This window comes from Cricetulus griseus, assembly GCF_003668045.3.
Source record: "Cricetulus griseus strain 17A/GY chromosome 1 unlocalized genomic scaffold, alternate assembly CriGri-PICRH-1.0 chr1_1, whole genome shotgun sequence".
NCBI lineage: Eukaryota > Metazoa > Chordata > Mammalia > Rodentia > Cricetidae > Cricetulus > Cricetulus griseus.
In genome coordinates this window covers 40,518,015-40,534,595 of record NW_023276807.1, presented here as the reverse complement: position 1 = coordinate 40,534,595, position 16,581 = coordinate 40,518,015, and the positions used below count along the sequence as shown (strand labels likewise).

The window sequence follows — 16,581 nt, the reverse complement described above, 5'->3', positions numbered from 1 at the left end:
TGATGTCCAGAACAGCTTCGTCTACAAAGTGAGTTCCAGGACAGCCAGAGCTATGTAGACAGACATTGTATCAAGAAAAGTAACAACAAAACAAAACAAAAACCCAAAACAAACTAACTAAATTCCTTTAAAAGAATTTTGTTTTGTTTTTCGAGATAGGGTTTCCCTGTAATAGCCCTGGCTGTCCTGGAACTTAATCTGTAGACCAGGCTGGCCCCAAACTCACAGAGAACTGCCTGCCTCTGCCACCCAAGTGCTAAGATTAAAGGTGTGCACTGCTGCCACCACCCAGCTGAGAGTATCTTCTTAGGTGCAGTTTAAATTCAACACCTAAAGTTTAAGCGATGGCTTAGAATGATGCAAATGATGCACAACTTCACATTATTTCTCTTCACTGGATCTGCTCTAAATGGTCTCCGGTATCTACTGAAGGATAATTCGCATGCCTAAAATAGCCAACCTCAGTTTTGTCTCAATACCATTTTAGTCTGAACAAAGGGACCAGACAGCTGTAATTAGAAGACTTTCAACAATGAAACTTGTACAGTTTTAATCGTCCATCAAGACGATTTATCTCATCAAGAACTTGTCAGGACCGAGCTATTAATATGATAAACCTATACCACTTGAGTATATTTTTTCTTTTATTCAGATTGAAGCTTTGCCTTTTGTTTTCAGTATTTCTAGAAACCAAAGAAAAGATAGTACATGACTATGACTGCCTAACACATGACAAAGCCCAGTGACTTGTCCATGGTCCCATTGTCAATAATGACAAAATTCAGACCCTGAACCTCACCTAAGGCCCTTGAGGTGCACAAGACTTAGGGATTTAACAGAATCTTTCAACTCTATGAAGCACCTTCCCTCTTCTGCTTCCCTGTCTTCGAGGCCAATTCTTCCAAGGCTCAGCTCACATCTTATCTCCCCAGCACCTCACCAATCTGGCCTTGTCCATGCACTAAAAACCAGGCAGCAACTTTACAGTTCCTTGAGAAGTTCTCAGTGGGTGATGCTGTCTATGAAAGGGCTCTCGACAAATTCATCTTAGCTACACAAGTGTCCAAGCTCTTCCTCTTTCTGTGACAAGCTTAATACCTCTGAGCACGGTGGTTCGTTTTTAAATTTTATTGCTTCAAATGCTTCGAACTATGGGAAATCTTTGGTAAAAATAAAGACAATAAAATTTTCACAATAACTTTACACCAAGCATCACACAACAGTGTTCTTCAGTACACGTGAAACACAGGAATGTTTGGAGTCCTCAGTGAGGAATTAACTGTACAATAGTCAGAGTTGCATTTCACAACAAAACTGTTTTCATAAATATTTAAAATACTTCCTATGTTCTTATCACATATTGACATTTGCATTTCAATCAGCATGTTGATCTCTAAAGTATTTATATCATTTCAATAAAAACCAATAAACATGAGTTTGTTTTTCTACTTCCTACCACAGCATCAGTCTGCTCCCTCTGATCCTGCTTATTTTACAGAAAACTAGAGGGAGGTACGAAAATAAAAATCAGTGTGGTTCTTGTCAGGTCCTCTGTGGAAAAGAGGAAAATATCATGTCTATTATTACACAGACATTTCTCTGATGGTTGGTTTGTGCAGTCTCACACTTGCCCAGCTTTGAATTGATCCAAGTGAGTTCTTAGCTCGGGACACAGTTCAATGAGCAGCAGCTCCATCAATACCTGTTTCGAAAAAGAAAAGCAGAGAAGGGGCTATGTGAGGGTTTTCTTAAAATGTGTGCCCGAGGGAAACATCTACTTATAGTTATAAGACTGTCCTCAGTAAACAAATGTCTCTCAGAAGAGTTCGGACTACAGAGACTCCATTTACTCCATGGTCTATTAGACACGTCCAACTGTCCATGACATTTAATGGTGGTATTATTGCTCCTGTGGTTTTGCCTTTTTTTTTTTTTTTTGAGACAATATGCCACAGAGCCCACACTGTTCTCTATCTCCCGAGTCCTTCAATTGTAGGCTTGTACCACCACACCTGCCTGATTTTGGTAATTCTAATCAGGAAAAGTTTCCTTTGCTGAAATAACAAAAACTACAGTCATGCAGAGATGTTAAATCAGAATTCAACAGAGAACTTATTGTGTGAGAAGAGGACTGCTATGTCCCCTTTTTATAATTCTTAATCAAATAAGAGAGGAAACAAAAATGAAGCAGAAAAACAGGCTCCGAGTTATAAGTAATAAAAGCAATTGAGAATATTAAGGATTAAAAGCTATCCTAATTTGTTAACAGAAATATAAAATCCAAAAAAGAAGAGAGTCCTCTGGGGGCTCGCTTACTCACATACAACAGGTGCTTATTGGCTCTTGTTTCTTGCAGTGCCTTGAATATTTTTATTATACCATGGCGGGCATTTTGCTGTCCAACAAGGCTCTGAAGTGTATCTGGGAAAAGAAAATTTTGCACGTTTTAATACACTGCTGAGGGCTGAACTAGGGCCTTGAGCATGTTGAGCATATTTGTTACTTTTTCTGTTGCCTGTGATAAAATAACTCTTGACAGAGCAACAGAGGGATAAGGGGGCTTATTTTGGCTTCTGAGCTGAGGTATAGTCCAACACAGTGAGGAAGTTATAGCAGCTGGAGCCTGAGTAGGCTGTTCATGTTGAATTCCGCAGTCAGGAAGCAGAGAGCAGAAACTGGACACTGGTGCTCAGCTCACTTTCTCCTTCATATTCAGACAAGGACCTTACCCCATGGAAGGCTACCACTTACATGTAAGGTAGGTCTCCCTACCTCCTAAGCCAGATCGTCTCTCAAAGGCACGTGCAGAGGCTTGTCTCTTAGGGACTCTAGATCCTGTCAGGTTGGCAATATTAGCCATCATTGCTAGGCAAGTGCTCTATCCTGAGATCTGAAAAAATTAATTTTCTGTCCCTCAAGTGATGTTATACAACATATAATAAATGAAGCATGGAGTCAGATTAACATAATTGGCTGGCTCACTTGAACATTTAAAAAGAAGGGTTTTAGAATTCTTTTTACCAAAGGGCATTTATGAAGGCTACAATTTTAGCATTTGCTACTGCTTGTTTTAGTAATTAAATGTGTTTTAGGCACATTTCTAAAGTTTCATGGTAAACTTTAAGCATAAAATGTGTTCTTCAGTGTCTTTTCGGCAGATGATGAGAGAGCTGCCTCCAGGGAGGCGCAGGGACTCCTCTCAACAGAGATAACACTCTTCTCCAGTCTGTCTGTCAGGGCAAGGCCTCACCTGGAATGTTCTCAAGTAGCTTCTGCTGTGCTCTCTGCTTAGTCTCCTGACTCTGTGCTTCGCTTCTGATCCTAGTTGATGGTGCCAATTTCCCATTTGGCCAAAAAGCATCCCGGAAGGTGTTGATGTAGTAAACCAGCATTTGCTCACTGAATATCCAGTTCACTGTATCCCGGATTTGTCTTTTAAGAGAAAAAAAATATTGCTTACTTCAAGTTTTTAAGAACTGTATACTCTATTTGCAGAAGGCACTTGCCAATGGGTAGGTTAAGAGACAACCTGATCTAAATGTTTGATGAATAAACTAATTATTTTTAAACCTTGGCTATAAAAGCTATTGTTTGCTTTGGTAATACTGGATGACCAACTCATTCCTGGGGTTCACATGCTCACATATTTTTCTGTTTCTTTTTCTTTCTCTTTTTATTGTTTGATAATTGCATACACAACATGGGATTTACATTTTTCAATGGCACCCACTTTTCCAAATGTTTGCTTTCTAATCAGTATAGAAAAAAACAGAGGACTGAAATTTCTCTAAAGATTTCAACTCCCCTCATACATTGATCATTTCTCTGTGAAGCTTATAAATTGGAAATACAAGCCCACTTGCTGAGCCTGATGAAAAGTGGTTTGGGAAACACTCCTTGGGCACCTGAAGTCCTAGAGGAGGCCAGACTGTTTTACTGGCCTCTTAGAGTGACCATGGAAGAGAGTTCTGGGAAAATATCCTGATCCAGAAAAAGCACCTTGTGCTCACTGGCCAGAAGCAAGGACATCTTTCAAAGATGCAACACTACTGAGTCAACTCCAAAGGGTCACAGGAATGAAACTTGGGTTGGGGATGCTAGAGTTGCACAGTTAGGCAGAAATGGCTTCTACCTACCTACTTATGTCTTCTACAATCTTATTGGTCCAACTTTAACCATTCTCTTAGCAATAAAAAAAAGAGCCTGGATCTAGCTATTAGGATGAAAGGGGAGGAAGTGGAAAGGGAAAGGATCATGTTGGATTACTGGGCTCGTAAACACCCGAGATCAAGCATGAACTAACTAACATCAGAAAGCTCTGTAAGAACGCAATGTCTTGGCCAGATTTTTAGGAGTAAGAAAGGGTTTCAGGACATGTCCAAATGGATGTTCCAAGCCCAGCACTTCATAGTCAAACTGCAATATTAACTGTTTCAATGTGAAAATCAAAAATGACCAAATACTGTGTAATTCAAATCTAGGAAAAGGAAATAATTTATCTACTTTAATTGACTTCTGCTTTGAAAAGTAACAGCCAACCTGCCCATCTACCTTCCCAAGAAAGCTCTCTATGCTGTCAACAACACACTTTGATTTCTGTAGTTTTGCTTTCAGTAAATTACAGGTACTCCATGAAGAAATTTCAATTTGTGACTGAACATTAGGCAATTATTAGGCAAGAACACCACCTAAGTATTTTCTTTCTATCAGACAAAAGCTTTTGAAGTCTACCAAGTGTGTGCTGGGTTGGTTGCTTACAGACAAGATGCTGGCAAACACTGCTGCTTGATGTTATGATGTGTCATCCTCTGCAAAAAGGAAAAACAGCATGTGCCAGGTGCTCCACCATTCCCTGCCTGGTAGCAAATCCAGTGGCTGAACAGCTCAAAGTTTCCCATAAGAGGCTCTCAAGCTTCACACAAATAACTAACTGCCTGTCTACTCATCACACACAACCACAGCTGCTCAATGCATGACCAGGCGCCAAAGTTGCTGGAGGAACATGGCAAGTACACATGATTAGCAAGCTCAAATACGAGAGAAAAGGAGGCTCTTGGAAATTTCTCTAGGGCCTGTGAGCACTAATCAAGTTTTCCCAAGACACAAACAGTCCATTAAATGGGCTCTTTCTCTGATCAAAGGACAGCTATACAAGCCTCTGATGGACAACATAGACTATCTTTTTAATTCTAGAAATTAAACGGAAGTAAATGTTTGTAGTGACCACCAAGAAAACACATCCATCCTATGTAAAATCAATACAGTTTTAGTATTGTATTAATATGTGTTACAATATTTATAGTATTTCCTATAACTATATAAGCTTACATAATAAAACTATCAATTAACAGCTCACCAGTATTCAACAGTAGGACATTTACCTGGAAAAACAATATTTTCATCTCAAAACTTATTTTACAGTACCAAAAAAACTGATTTATTTTTTAAATTCTTAGACATTCACTCACATTTCTATTCTGCAGAAAATCCTATGTTAATCTCTCGGACATCTGTATTTTGGATACTTATTTAAAAGACGCCAACAATCGCAGTTGTAAACTACAGCAGGCACAGGGATAGTGTGAAACAGGAAAGACAGACCTGGAAGCCAGGTTAGTCTACTGAACAGTACACTGGTGACCTCGGGAAAGCCATGCCACCTCTTAGTTCTGTCTCCTCACCATAGGATGAGGCATTATATAATCTCTGATAGAAAATTGTCTGCACTGTTTGCTCTGACCATTGCAGTGGGCATGCTCTCACAGCTGTGAGCAACACCAACAGTGTCTTAGCAAGTACAGTTGACTGACCATGAGTTCTCACAGCAGGCCCCAGGCTTTCATGAACAAATGCCACATGTGGGAATGTCCTGTAGAAGACTACATATACAAATGCTTTTATATAAATGCATACTGCAATGCAGTTTAGAATCTACAAAAGGCTTGTGGTGTTACTGTATGACAGACACAGCCCTCTAGCATGGATGTCCACATGCAGAGAAGAATTAACATTTTAACACTACTTCAACCCTAAAAGTGAACATGTGCTGATTTGTATTTCTCTCTGAACAGATACTTGTCAGCTGGTGAGTATCTTCCTTTTACTGCGGCTAAATTGTAGACTGAGCCCCATTATATGACATGACAACAGAATACTCAAGGTACTCCTTGATACAAATGGAGCTTTTCTAGAACAGTCTTCTGACCCTCATCAGCCGGAATGCTGGAATTAGCACAAATGTTTGTTATTTATTTCCCATGCAGGCTGCAAGAGAAATTCAGAACTCTGCTTCCTCATGCAGCCTCAGAATCATATCAGAAACAAAAACAAAAGGATTCTTTCCATTAAATCCATCAGCTGCCATTCCATAAGGTAATTCAACATTCAGACAAAGGATAACACACAGATTCAAGCATTAATTTTGTACAACTCACTTGTTGATGGTTCTTCCAAAAGTGACCTGAACGAGAGCAATTAATGTTCTTCGCACCCATTTAAACACTAAAATATAAACCAGAAGAAAATACTTATCATGGGATATTACAAGCATCGAAATTTCACAGCTGAACAAAGCATACAATCTTGCCATTTGATTCTGTTTGAATCTCGGTATCAATCACAGGCTCCAATTCTGTAGACTGGGCATGGGTTAGCAAATGCCTGCTCAGGAAACTCTTGACTAAGCTTTCGTTTTTTTCACTAAGCAACGGAAAGGTGAAATTTAGGAGGATCCCCACCCCACCCTTTTTTCTTTTCTTTTGCCTACAGAAGAGCTGATATAATACTTTACTTCCTGTGTCCCTGGGCTGCTGATAGCATGCCTGGTCCCCACAAGAAGATGGTGCAGTTATTGATGTAGATTTCTGCTTGGCTTTCTGCTTTCAATTTTCTAACAAAGAGCTGTCAATGAGAAATGTCTGTATTCAAATGTTGACAGACATTACCAGATATGGATGAAGTGATGGGTCTAAGTGTTTCCCTTTGAGTACTCCAGTCTGTTCAACACTGTGTACTTTCATATCTTATGTGTTTAGAGCAAGAAAGGAGAACTGTGAAGACCAGGGTCCTGTAACACCTTCCGGAGCAGCTGGGCATACATCACCTCTTTGTTAAACCTCCAGCTCCTCAAATGGAAGAGGATGAGAGTGAAATGGGCTTATATTCCTCCATCCCGAAGGGTGTTTTCTGTACATGAAGGTTCTGCCCATCACAACTTTTATTATTATCATAGAGTCATTTTACAGGAGTAGATTATCAATATAAACAAAAGAAGGGAAAAAAACTGGTGATATTTTTATGTTTATAAATTTGAATATAAACCAATTTTCTAAATTTATATTGTTATCACTATGCCCCTGAAATATTTGGCTACTAAGACACGAAGAAGTGGAAAAACTCAGACTTGACAACAATAGAGCCAAAGGTTCAGGCCATCAGCATCCAGTAGGGAATGTTAAAAGGAGTAAATTCCCAAACACCTTTCCTGAGGGTGACCACACAGGAGCAACAATTGACAGAAACCTGACATGTGACACTAGACCAAAGAAAGCATCAAGGCCATTCCTAACTAACTCCTGAATGATTCTCAAGGCCTGGTTAAAAAACTAACACACACACACACACAGACACAGACACACACACACACAGACACACACACACACAGGCACACACACAGACACAGACACAGACACAGACACACACACACACACACACACACACACACCACCCCATCCCTGCAAATGAAAGTCAAGCCATGGATTCAGGCCTCAGCAATGCCTGGATCTTCTGTGTGGAATTTTCTGGAATAGTACCAAGTATGTGTTTATTTTAGGCTGGCCTTTCTGCTACAATGAACATTTCTGTTCATGATGATAACTTTGCTTGGCTTTTCTAGGTCAGGACAGAGGTAGTTCATAGCCAGCGGCTCTGATCACAAATGGAACTCTAGGAAGAATGCCTGACAGTTGAGGGTTTTAAAATAAAAATCTGCCTTACTAGGTCCTTCTGTATTCTGAACATAAACAGGAACCAAAACATTTTGCTCAGTTCTCGGCCATCACTGGTATCTCCCCCACTAGACTATTTTTCCTGTTCTTCCTTGGTTTGCAAGCTCCCACCTGGCCAAAGAGCCCTCTGCTTACTTTAAAGTTTGTTCAGAGCAGAGGCAGCTGCAGCCGCCCAAGAAATCAGTCTGCTGATGACAAATGCATCACATCTCATTATCAAGGCCATTCTATTTATGCCTCTAGGAAATGTCACTGACAAAACCAAACTCGAATTCAGTTGAGGATGAGCAGGCTAAAATGCCAGCAGTTAGAGCCTACTAAGGCTGTGATGGCTCTAACACTTTCACAGTGTGCTTACATCTGTGTGAGTTTATGGAAAAGGATACACCAATGCTACCAGACAGAATGCTGCACTCTCATTGTTCCCACTTCTGTGGGAAATAGGAAAACTCACAGATTTGTGGGCAAGACTTCATTGAAGAAAAGAAAGAGTGGGTGCTCTCTGGCTATACTGAATCAAGTTAAAGATCCGCGACTATCTTAAAAGAATCTAAAATGCAAGGCTACAAACTTTTCATCTGAAAGAGTTTACTATTTGGATGCTATTTTATCATGAGCATTTCTTAATCAAGTAGCCTCCATTTCTAAAATTTATTTTAGCTCTAACTTTAATTATTGAAATTATTCTGTATTGAACCTTCATAATATATTTGTGTACACACACACTCTCTCTCTCTCTCTCTCTCTCTCTCTCTCTCTCTCTCTCTCTCTCTCTCTCTCTCTCTCTCTCTCTCCATATCTACAACACTACCCTGGCATCAAAACTGCACCTTTAATAACAGGCTACACAAATTTGAGAGCACGAGAAGAGGGGGGAGGGAACTACGAGAATGAGAAGGGAAGAAGAGGAAGGATGCAGAGGTTATGAGGGGGCAGAACGGTTGAGTCAGGAGAAGAATAGAAGAAAGGATATGTGATAGGTAGGGTTTTAGTTGGGGGGGTGGTAGGGGAGGACAGGAGGGAGAAGGGAACTGGGATTGGCATGTAAAACAATCTTGTTTCTAATTCAAATAAAAAAATCTGAAGAAAAAAAAAAGGCAGGCTGAGCAAGCCAGTAAGCAGCACTCCTCCACAGCCTCTGCATCATTTCTTGCCTCCAGGTTCCTGCCCTGGCTTCTCTGAGTGATTGGCTAGAAACTGCAAGCCAAATAAACCTTTGCTCCCTAAAAAAAAAAATAAATAAATAACAGGCTATGCAAATGATTTTTTGATGATCATTGGTGATGAGACAATGAAGCTACACTGAGTCACAGGAAAGGAGTTCAACACATTCTCTTTCTTTTAATTCAGAGAATTAAAAGAAAACCAGGAACCCAAGTTTCAGAGTACAGAAATTCTGTCCTATGGCTGTGCCTTCAGCACCAAGCATGAAGTGTAACTCCTGCAGTGTCTTTAAAGTGTCTGGCATGTAAAACACTTGTCGGTTGAATGAACATGTGGATACAAACACATCAAATGCATGCCAGGGACAGAGCAATGTTAAACAAATCTCTAACCACCAAAAAGACTTACTTCCTCGAAGTTCAAAAATCTCCCCGATCAGCATGAAGCACGGCTCAGCCAAGGCATCCTTCTTTCCATCCACATCATCCCCATAATCTGACAGGTCACTGTCTTCTTCCATCTCCTCCTGGGGTATAAGCAACACAGCAGGAAGTTGACCCAGGAACATGCAGTACAACAATACAGAGCTGACTTCCTCTATCAAGTACAGACTCCAAGCCATCCACTTACATCTATTGCTGACTTTTATCTACACATTTTCAACTTGGAGGACAATCTGCTTCTGGCCTCAGGGATAGCCCAACTCTACAGACAGATTCAAAGTTTAAAATAAGCTAAGGGGTGGGGGCAGGAATCTGATCACTCTTTAAGTGATCAGAAAATTAGTAATATAGTTTTATAAAGATGAGATTTTTTTTCATTTTGAAAGACTTTTAACTGAAATGGTTTTTAATCACTGCTCTTAAAAATATATGCATTTAAAGGTAATTGAGGTATTTTTAAAGCACTGCTTCAAACATCTACTATAACTTTACTAGTCTCATTTCCTGATTTACATGTCAGCATACTTCAATTCACGCATTATATGCCAAGCACCAAGCTGGTATACATGAGTGCAGTGAGGTCCAGATTCTTAGTGATGGACTGTGGTCTGGGGAGATTGGCATATAAAGGAATGGCAGTTTTTAAAAGGCAAGATGAAGTGCTGCCCAAATACCAGGCAGTGAAAAGACAGCTAAAGACTGTTATTTTTAATGTCTGCAAAGCAAACCTCCAGTGCCAGGAATAAGTAACATCGTGTTTCATCACTGGCCAAAGAGACTCCCCCAAACATCGCAGGGTATTTATTGCCAAGGCAATTGGTTACTCACCACAACTTCATGGTAGGCCCTATGGCTGAAAACAATACTATGTCATTGAACACAGAGAAGTTGAGCTGGTATCTAACTAGAAGCTTCACCACTACTGACTCATATTTATTGTGCTGGAAAGTACTCGGCATGATACCAGAGAAGAAAGTTCCCTTCCCTTCCCTTTTCCCTTCCCTTCCCTTCTTCTTCCCTTCCCTTCCCTTCTTCTTCCCTTCCCTCCTGCTCCTCCTCCTTATTTCTTCTTCTTCTTCTTCTTCTTCTTCTTCTTCTTCTTCTTCTTCTTCTTCTTCTTCTTCTTCTTCTTCTTCTTTCTTCTTCTTCTTCTTCTTCTTCTTTTCTTCTTCTTCTTCTTCCTCTCTCTCTCTCTCTCTCTCTCTCTCTCTCTCGCTCTCTCTCTCTCTGTCTCTCTCTCTGTCTCTCTCTCTCATTGGACTTAAGGCCCACTACATGAAATGGAACCCATACCTGACATGGATAAATAGGGTAAAAACCTGAGAGTAGATAGATCATGACCCCAGGGGAAAACCTACTACTATTATTTAGTTAAAAGAACATAACAATAAAGTATGACTCCTAATGACAGATCTGTGCATTATTCTGCCCTCATCAGAGAAGCTCCGTCTTGCAGTAGATGGTAATTAACCCAGAGACCCAAAACTGGAAAATGTGTAGAGAGTGAGAGACATTGGAACACTCAATCCTAAATGGGATCTTCATCATATCCTTCTTGTTAAGGCTCAGGGAGCTGGGATTTTTGTTGGTTTGTTGTTGCTTTGGAAACAGGGGAACATGATGTTGGGTGGGTAGGGAGGTACGGAAGATCTTGAAAGAGGTGGGGAGGGAGAAGAATATGATCAAAATGTATGAAAAATTAAATAAAAATTTAAAAAGGAAAAAAGAAAGCTGAGGTTGTAGGACCAAGAACCAGACCAATGATAGGTCTTTGAATGTTATCAGGTGAGCAGTCAGACAGTTTCTTAGTAGCACAAGGAGTTCTTTAAAACTTCTTAGTTTCACACCAGTCCAAGAACATTAAATACTTAAAAGAGGTTGAGGAAGGGGAGCACTGAGAAGCAGCTACAACACTGATACTTAGCTTTAGTTTTATATGACTTGTCACACGGAAAACAATGCATGTTTCCATAGTGCTGGTTTTACCTAGTAACTATTGGAAGAATTTATTCTTATACTGAAATAAATGTTTTATTTTCTATACTCATAGAGCAACCATAGTGAAAGTGAGAAATGGTGTAGCACGTATGACACTCAGTTTTGGCTGCCATTCTTTAAAAAGCACTTGAATAGTATTCAGAAAGTCCTCGATTAAGAGAGCAATTTCATAGTGACCAAGTCATTTGTGTATCCAAAGGGATTCTTGCCCAAGACAGGGCAATGGAGGAAGTTAGCCTGGTCTAAAAGACATGGAGGAAGGAGGTGGTAGAGGAGCTTTCAGAGACTGGGGTTTCAAACTGAGACTTAATAGAGATGTGGTCATTTCTCTTCCCAACTCAGAATGCAATAAAGTACCATACTTTTGTTCATAGTCAGTCTCCCTGTGAAAACTCAATAAACCAGTCCTGATGAAGAGTCAACGCCATCTAGCAACAGGCTATGCAAAAGCCAGTTTTGGAGGCTAGTCTCTTCTAATTTGCTAGGACAAGGGGCTCTGGTGGTCGAAACATATGTTAAGCCTGAGGTTCAGAATATGAAACTGAACATGCTTGTTATCTCTCCAGTGATTGCTTTATCATACACATTGGTGCCAGGTTCTTCCTGATTCAACATGCTCCAGAGTTCTCCACATCCAAGAATGAAGCTTCAGCCCCCTACCCTGCCATGACTCCTTTGCCTTATCTTCCATAAGCATGTTACAGACACCTGCCAGTGTGGCCTGATGATCTGCCGACTATCCCACAGATACACCTCAGACATCAGACCCACACCGTCTTCCCTCAATGCTTTACACTGGTCACCATCCTGAGGGACCCACTGCAGCAGCACTTCCTGTCTACAGTCCACTTGCCACCTTGCCATTTATCCTGTTTTTGTTTTGTAATTCTTCCAAGTGATTAGCTCCCTAATGTGAAGGTGATCATTGAAAATGGATGCATTTGCTTTTCAGATTTTGCCTTTCAACAAACAGCTCTTCTTTCAAACAAACTTCAAAAACTTATCTCCTTAAATATACCGAAGAGGGACCACCTTTGGACTGCTTACCTCCTGATGGGAGAAGAAGTCTCGAGGAAGTTTTTCCAGAAATGAAGATAAGGAAAAGGAGGGTTTTTTCCCCTGTACATCAATAACCTTGAGGTAGTCAGGAGAAGGGCTCAAAAAGGCATAAAGTGCTTCGCTCTGACACAGTCTTTCATCTGAAAGCAGGTTCTGTGGAAGAAGGGGAGGACTAATTATGTACATAAAAAATACCTGGGCTGCTGAGAGCTACAAGACAAACCAGGCAGAACTATGTTATGGCCTCACTTTTACCATAATTCTACACAAAAATGGCTGCCTTTTTTTCTCAGAAATAAACTATGTAAGAATACTTGTCAGTGGTATCAATTGCCAAAGAGACAGTGCCCTAAGAACTCAGCCTCTGGGAGATAGAATGCAACAGGGCTTGGTACTGCTTGTTGCCATAAAAATTCTTAGTTTGCACATCATTCAAGATCTCCAGGGCTACTGCTTTTCAAAGACAACTTTAATCATCTATATTTGACCAATTTAAAGTTTGTATATATTACTTGTGGATCCCACAAAATATCCTTTTATGGCTATGTTCAGAAATGGTGGCCTTGCATACCAGGAGACAGTGTCACCTCTTTCAATAGAGTGACGACTTAAACAGTCATGTAACTTTTTATAGTGGTTCTGCCCATAGTTATCTGTCCTAGGAGAAAGAACAGAACATAAACCAAGGGAGTTTTTTTTTTTTCCGTTTGTTTGTTTTGAGGTTTTTGTTTGTTTCTTTGGTGTTTTGTTTTTGTTTTGTTTTGGTTTGGTTTTTGAGACAGTGTCTCACTATGTAGCCCTGGATGGCCTGGAACTCACTATATAGACCAGACTGGACTTGAACTCACAGAAACACAGCTGCTTCCATGTCCCATGTGCTGGGATTAAATGTGTACACCAGCATACCCTGCCGTAAATCAAGTTTATGTATGAGCTAATGTGGTTACAATACAGATTAGCACTGTGATGACAAAAATGTTTTGTATCCAGTGTCATAGGAGAACAGGTTTAGAAGTAAACAAACCAAAGGAAGCCATCACCACTGAAGAATATAATGAGTGAGAGTGTCATCTTTGGGGAAGCTATAGAGATGGAAGACATGTGTGTAGTGCTGGTAATACAAACTGGGGGTGCCTTGAGAAAACAAAAGGCAAACTAGCAAGCTCTTGGGATGGTGACAGTTCATCTACAAATAGCTAATCTCACCCTTACACCCAAAACTTCCCACTTACTTACCTGCAAAAATTTATTTAACTGATTCTTTGACTTTTCCAGAAACTTGTGATCTATAGATTTGAAAGGCAGCTTGCTGAGAGAAGGCAACTGGACTTTTTTTAAAGAAGGGACACACTGTGGGTGGAAAAGATTAAATGTTACTCTTTGAAACTACATTTTCATCTTAAAAACGCTTACAATTATGGTTAGAACAACCCAAACAGCTCCCTCTTATACTTATTCCTCTCCCCACCTTTTGGAGACAGGCTCTCACAATGTAGTCTAGTATGACCTAAGCCTGTGATTTCCCTTTCTCGGTCTGCCTAATGCTGGGATCACTGGCACGCACTACCACATCCAGCTAAAATGCACACAGTGCAATCAGGCTCCACCTGGAGGGAGAGGATAGCACCACATATTTGGGTGGGTGCACACAGCATAGCATACAGCACTGGAAGCCCACAGCACAAGCTTTTCTACCACAACACATTTTTCTAACTTGTTCAGGGGGAAAAAGATAAAAAGGAACCAAAACATAGGCTGTAGCTCTAGTAACTGCTTTTCAAAGGAAACCACAGACTAAATACAGTAATAGTAAAATAATAATAATGGGCCTCCTTTTGTGGGTGGAACCCTACATTCTATCAGACGAGTGCTGGGTATATGGTATGTGTTATTCCATCCTTGGAACAGCTCTGAAGGTTCAGGAAGCAAACAGGCAGTGAGATGGGAAATGTGTTTCCACTGCTTACATATGTCCCACGAGAGGGTCCTCATGAACAGGGAACTCACTGTAGCGAGTAGAAAGGGAAAAGGAAGTGTCCAACCATTGGTCCAGATGAGGAACGACAGTCACAAAGCCATGGATTTTATACACTTTGATTAGAATATCATAATGATTTGGTATAATTACCTTTTTTATGTTTTAAGAACATTTATTTTGCAAGTACATTTTACGTCAAATTTTATTTTCCTTTTTTGTCTTTGTTAACAAGCTAAGCTGATACTTAGTTTTAGTTTTACATGACTTATCTCATGGAAAACAATGCACGTTTCCATAGTGCCAGTTTTACCCAGTAACTATTGGAAGAATTTATTCTTATACTGAGATAAGAGTTTCTATACTCTTAGAGCAACCATAGTCAAAGTGAGAAATGCTGTAGCACATATGACACTCAGTTTGGCTGCCATTCTTTTAAAAGTACTTGAATAGTATTCAGAAAGTCCTCGATTAAGAGAGTTAGAAATCTGATTCCTTAGGATACTCTACAATACTCATAGATTGGAGCCTAGCATAATCATCATCAAAGAGGCTTCATCCAGCAACTGACGAGAGCAGATGCAGAGACCCACAGCCAACATTAGGTGAACTCGGGGAATCCTCCAGAAGAAGTTTAAGAAGGATTGTAGGAGCCAAAGGGGCCAAGACACCACAATAAAGCTGCCCACAGAATCAACTAACCAGGGCTCATAGAGGTTCACAAAGACTCAACTGACAATCAGGGAACCTGTATGGATCTGACCTAGGTCCTCTGCATATATGTTATGATTATGTAGGTAGGTGTTCTTGTGTGACTCCTAACAGTGGGAGCAGGAGCTGTCTGATTCCTTTGCCTGTTTTTTGGGGATTCTTTTCCTCCTACTGGGTTGCCTCACTCAGCCTAGGAGATATGCCTAGATTTATTATAACTTGACATGCCATGTTTGGTTGTTATCCCTGGGAGGCCTTCTTTCTGCTGAAGGGAAGGAAGGAGAAATGGATCTTGGGAAGAGGTGATGTCAGGGAGGGGGACTGGGTGGAAAAGAGTGAAACCATGGTTGAGATGCAATATATGATAAATAAATAAATAAATAAATAAATAGCTCTTACATTTAAAAAAGTAGAAATTACTGCAGGAGACAAAGTTAAAAGAAACAGATGTCTTTCATTGGCAAAAAGAGAACTCTGAGAAGTAACTGGGCCTTTTCCAGAGTTAGTTCATTCTCAGCAAGAAAAAAATGGCCTGAAATTCAAACTGAAATGATTGCAGAGGTTTTCATTGCTCTGATAAAAAGAACCTGTCTCTAGTAGAAAGTGGAATCACCTCTAGAGGGAAAATGGGGTAAGAATAAACTGGTTCTAACCCTGACTCAGGTAAGCAATGGCATCAGTTTCCCTCAACAAGAAAATGCAGGAACTCACCTAGATTGCTGGCTTCCAAAGCTTTTTAACTAAAACTCACAACAGAAAATTATGCACTATTCTACTACCATGGTGCACATTTAGAATATCTGCATCTGTGTTATATTACCATATATATATAAGTCACAGTAAAACAATGTTCATTGCTACCGACAGCAACAGACTCAGGTAAGTGTTTTCTATATAACACACATCCTTCTACTTGCTCTGTAGCATCTATCCCCTTAACCCTCACAAACAGGAGACGGTAGATCTCTGGCTCTGGGTGTTTTCGACTGACTCCTAGAGTACATACTCTGCCCCTCCTGGCACTTTAACACACAGCTGATTTCAGGACCCAGTAAAGGGTTATAGCCTCAGCTTCAAATCCACTGGCCCTATATCCCTGGTCTCTTACATCTTTGGGATTCTACAGCAATTTATAATGGAAATCAGACAACCATCTGTCCTGAAGGATTTGGAGTACACTAGATTGTTTGATCTATGAGTAATTTCCAAATGTCAGGCTGAAAAC

General features: G+C 40.3%; 1 protein-coding gene across 1 annotated transcript in view; it reads right to left on the bottom strand.

Moving 5' to 3' along the window:
• Nucleotides 1-1,113: 1,113 nt before the first annotated feature.
• Nucleotides 1,114-16,581, bottom strand: part of Snx25 (sorting nexin 25) — a 93,617-nt gene continuing 78,149 nt past the window's right edge. Inside the window, 7 exon segments of the mRNA XM_027391103.2 lie at nt 1,114-1,702; nt 2,321-2,421; nt 3,251-3,432; nt 6,435-6,501; nt 9,579-9,696; nt 12,659-12,823; nt 13,907-14,020. Coding sequence (XP_027246904.2) covers nt 1,622-1,702; nt 2,321-2,421; nt 3,251-3,432; nt 6,435-6,501; nt 9,579-9,696; nt 12,659-12,823; nt 13,907-14,020 — 828 coding nt within the window. The 3' untranslated portion in view covers nt 1,114-1,621.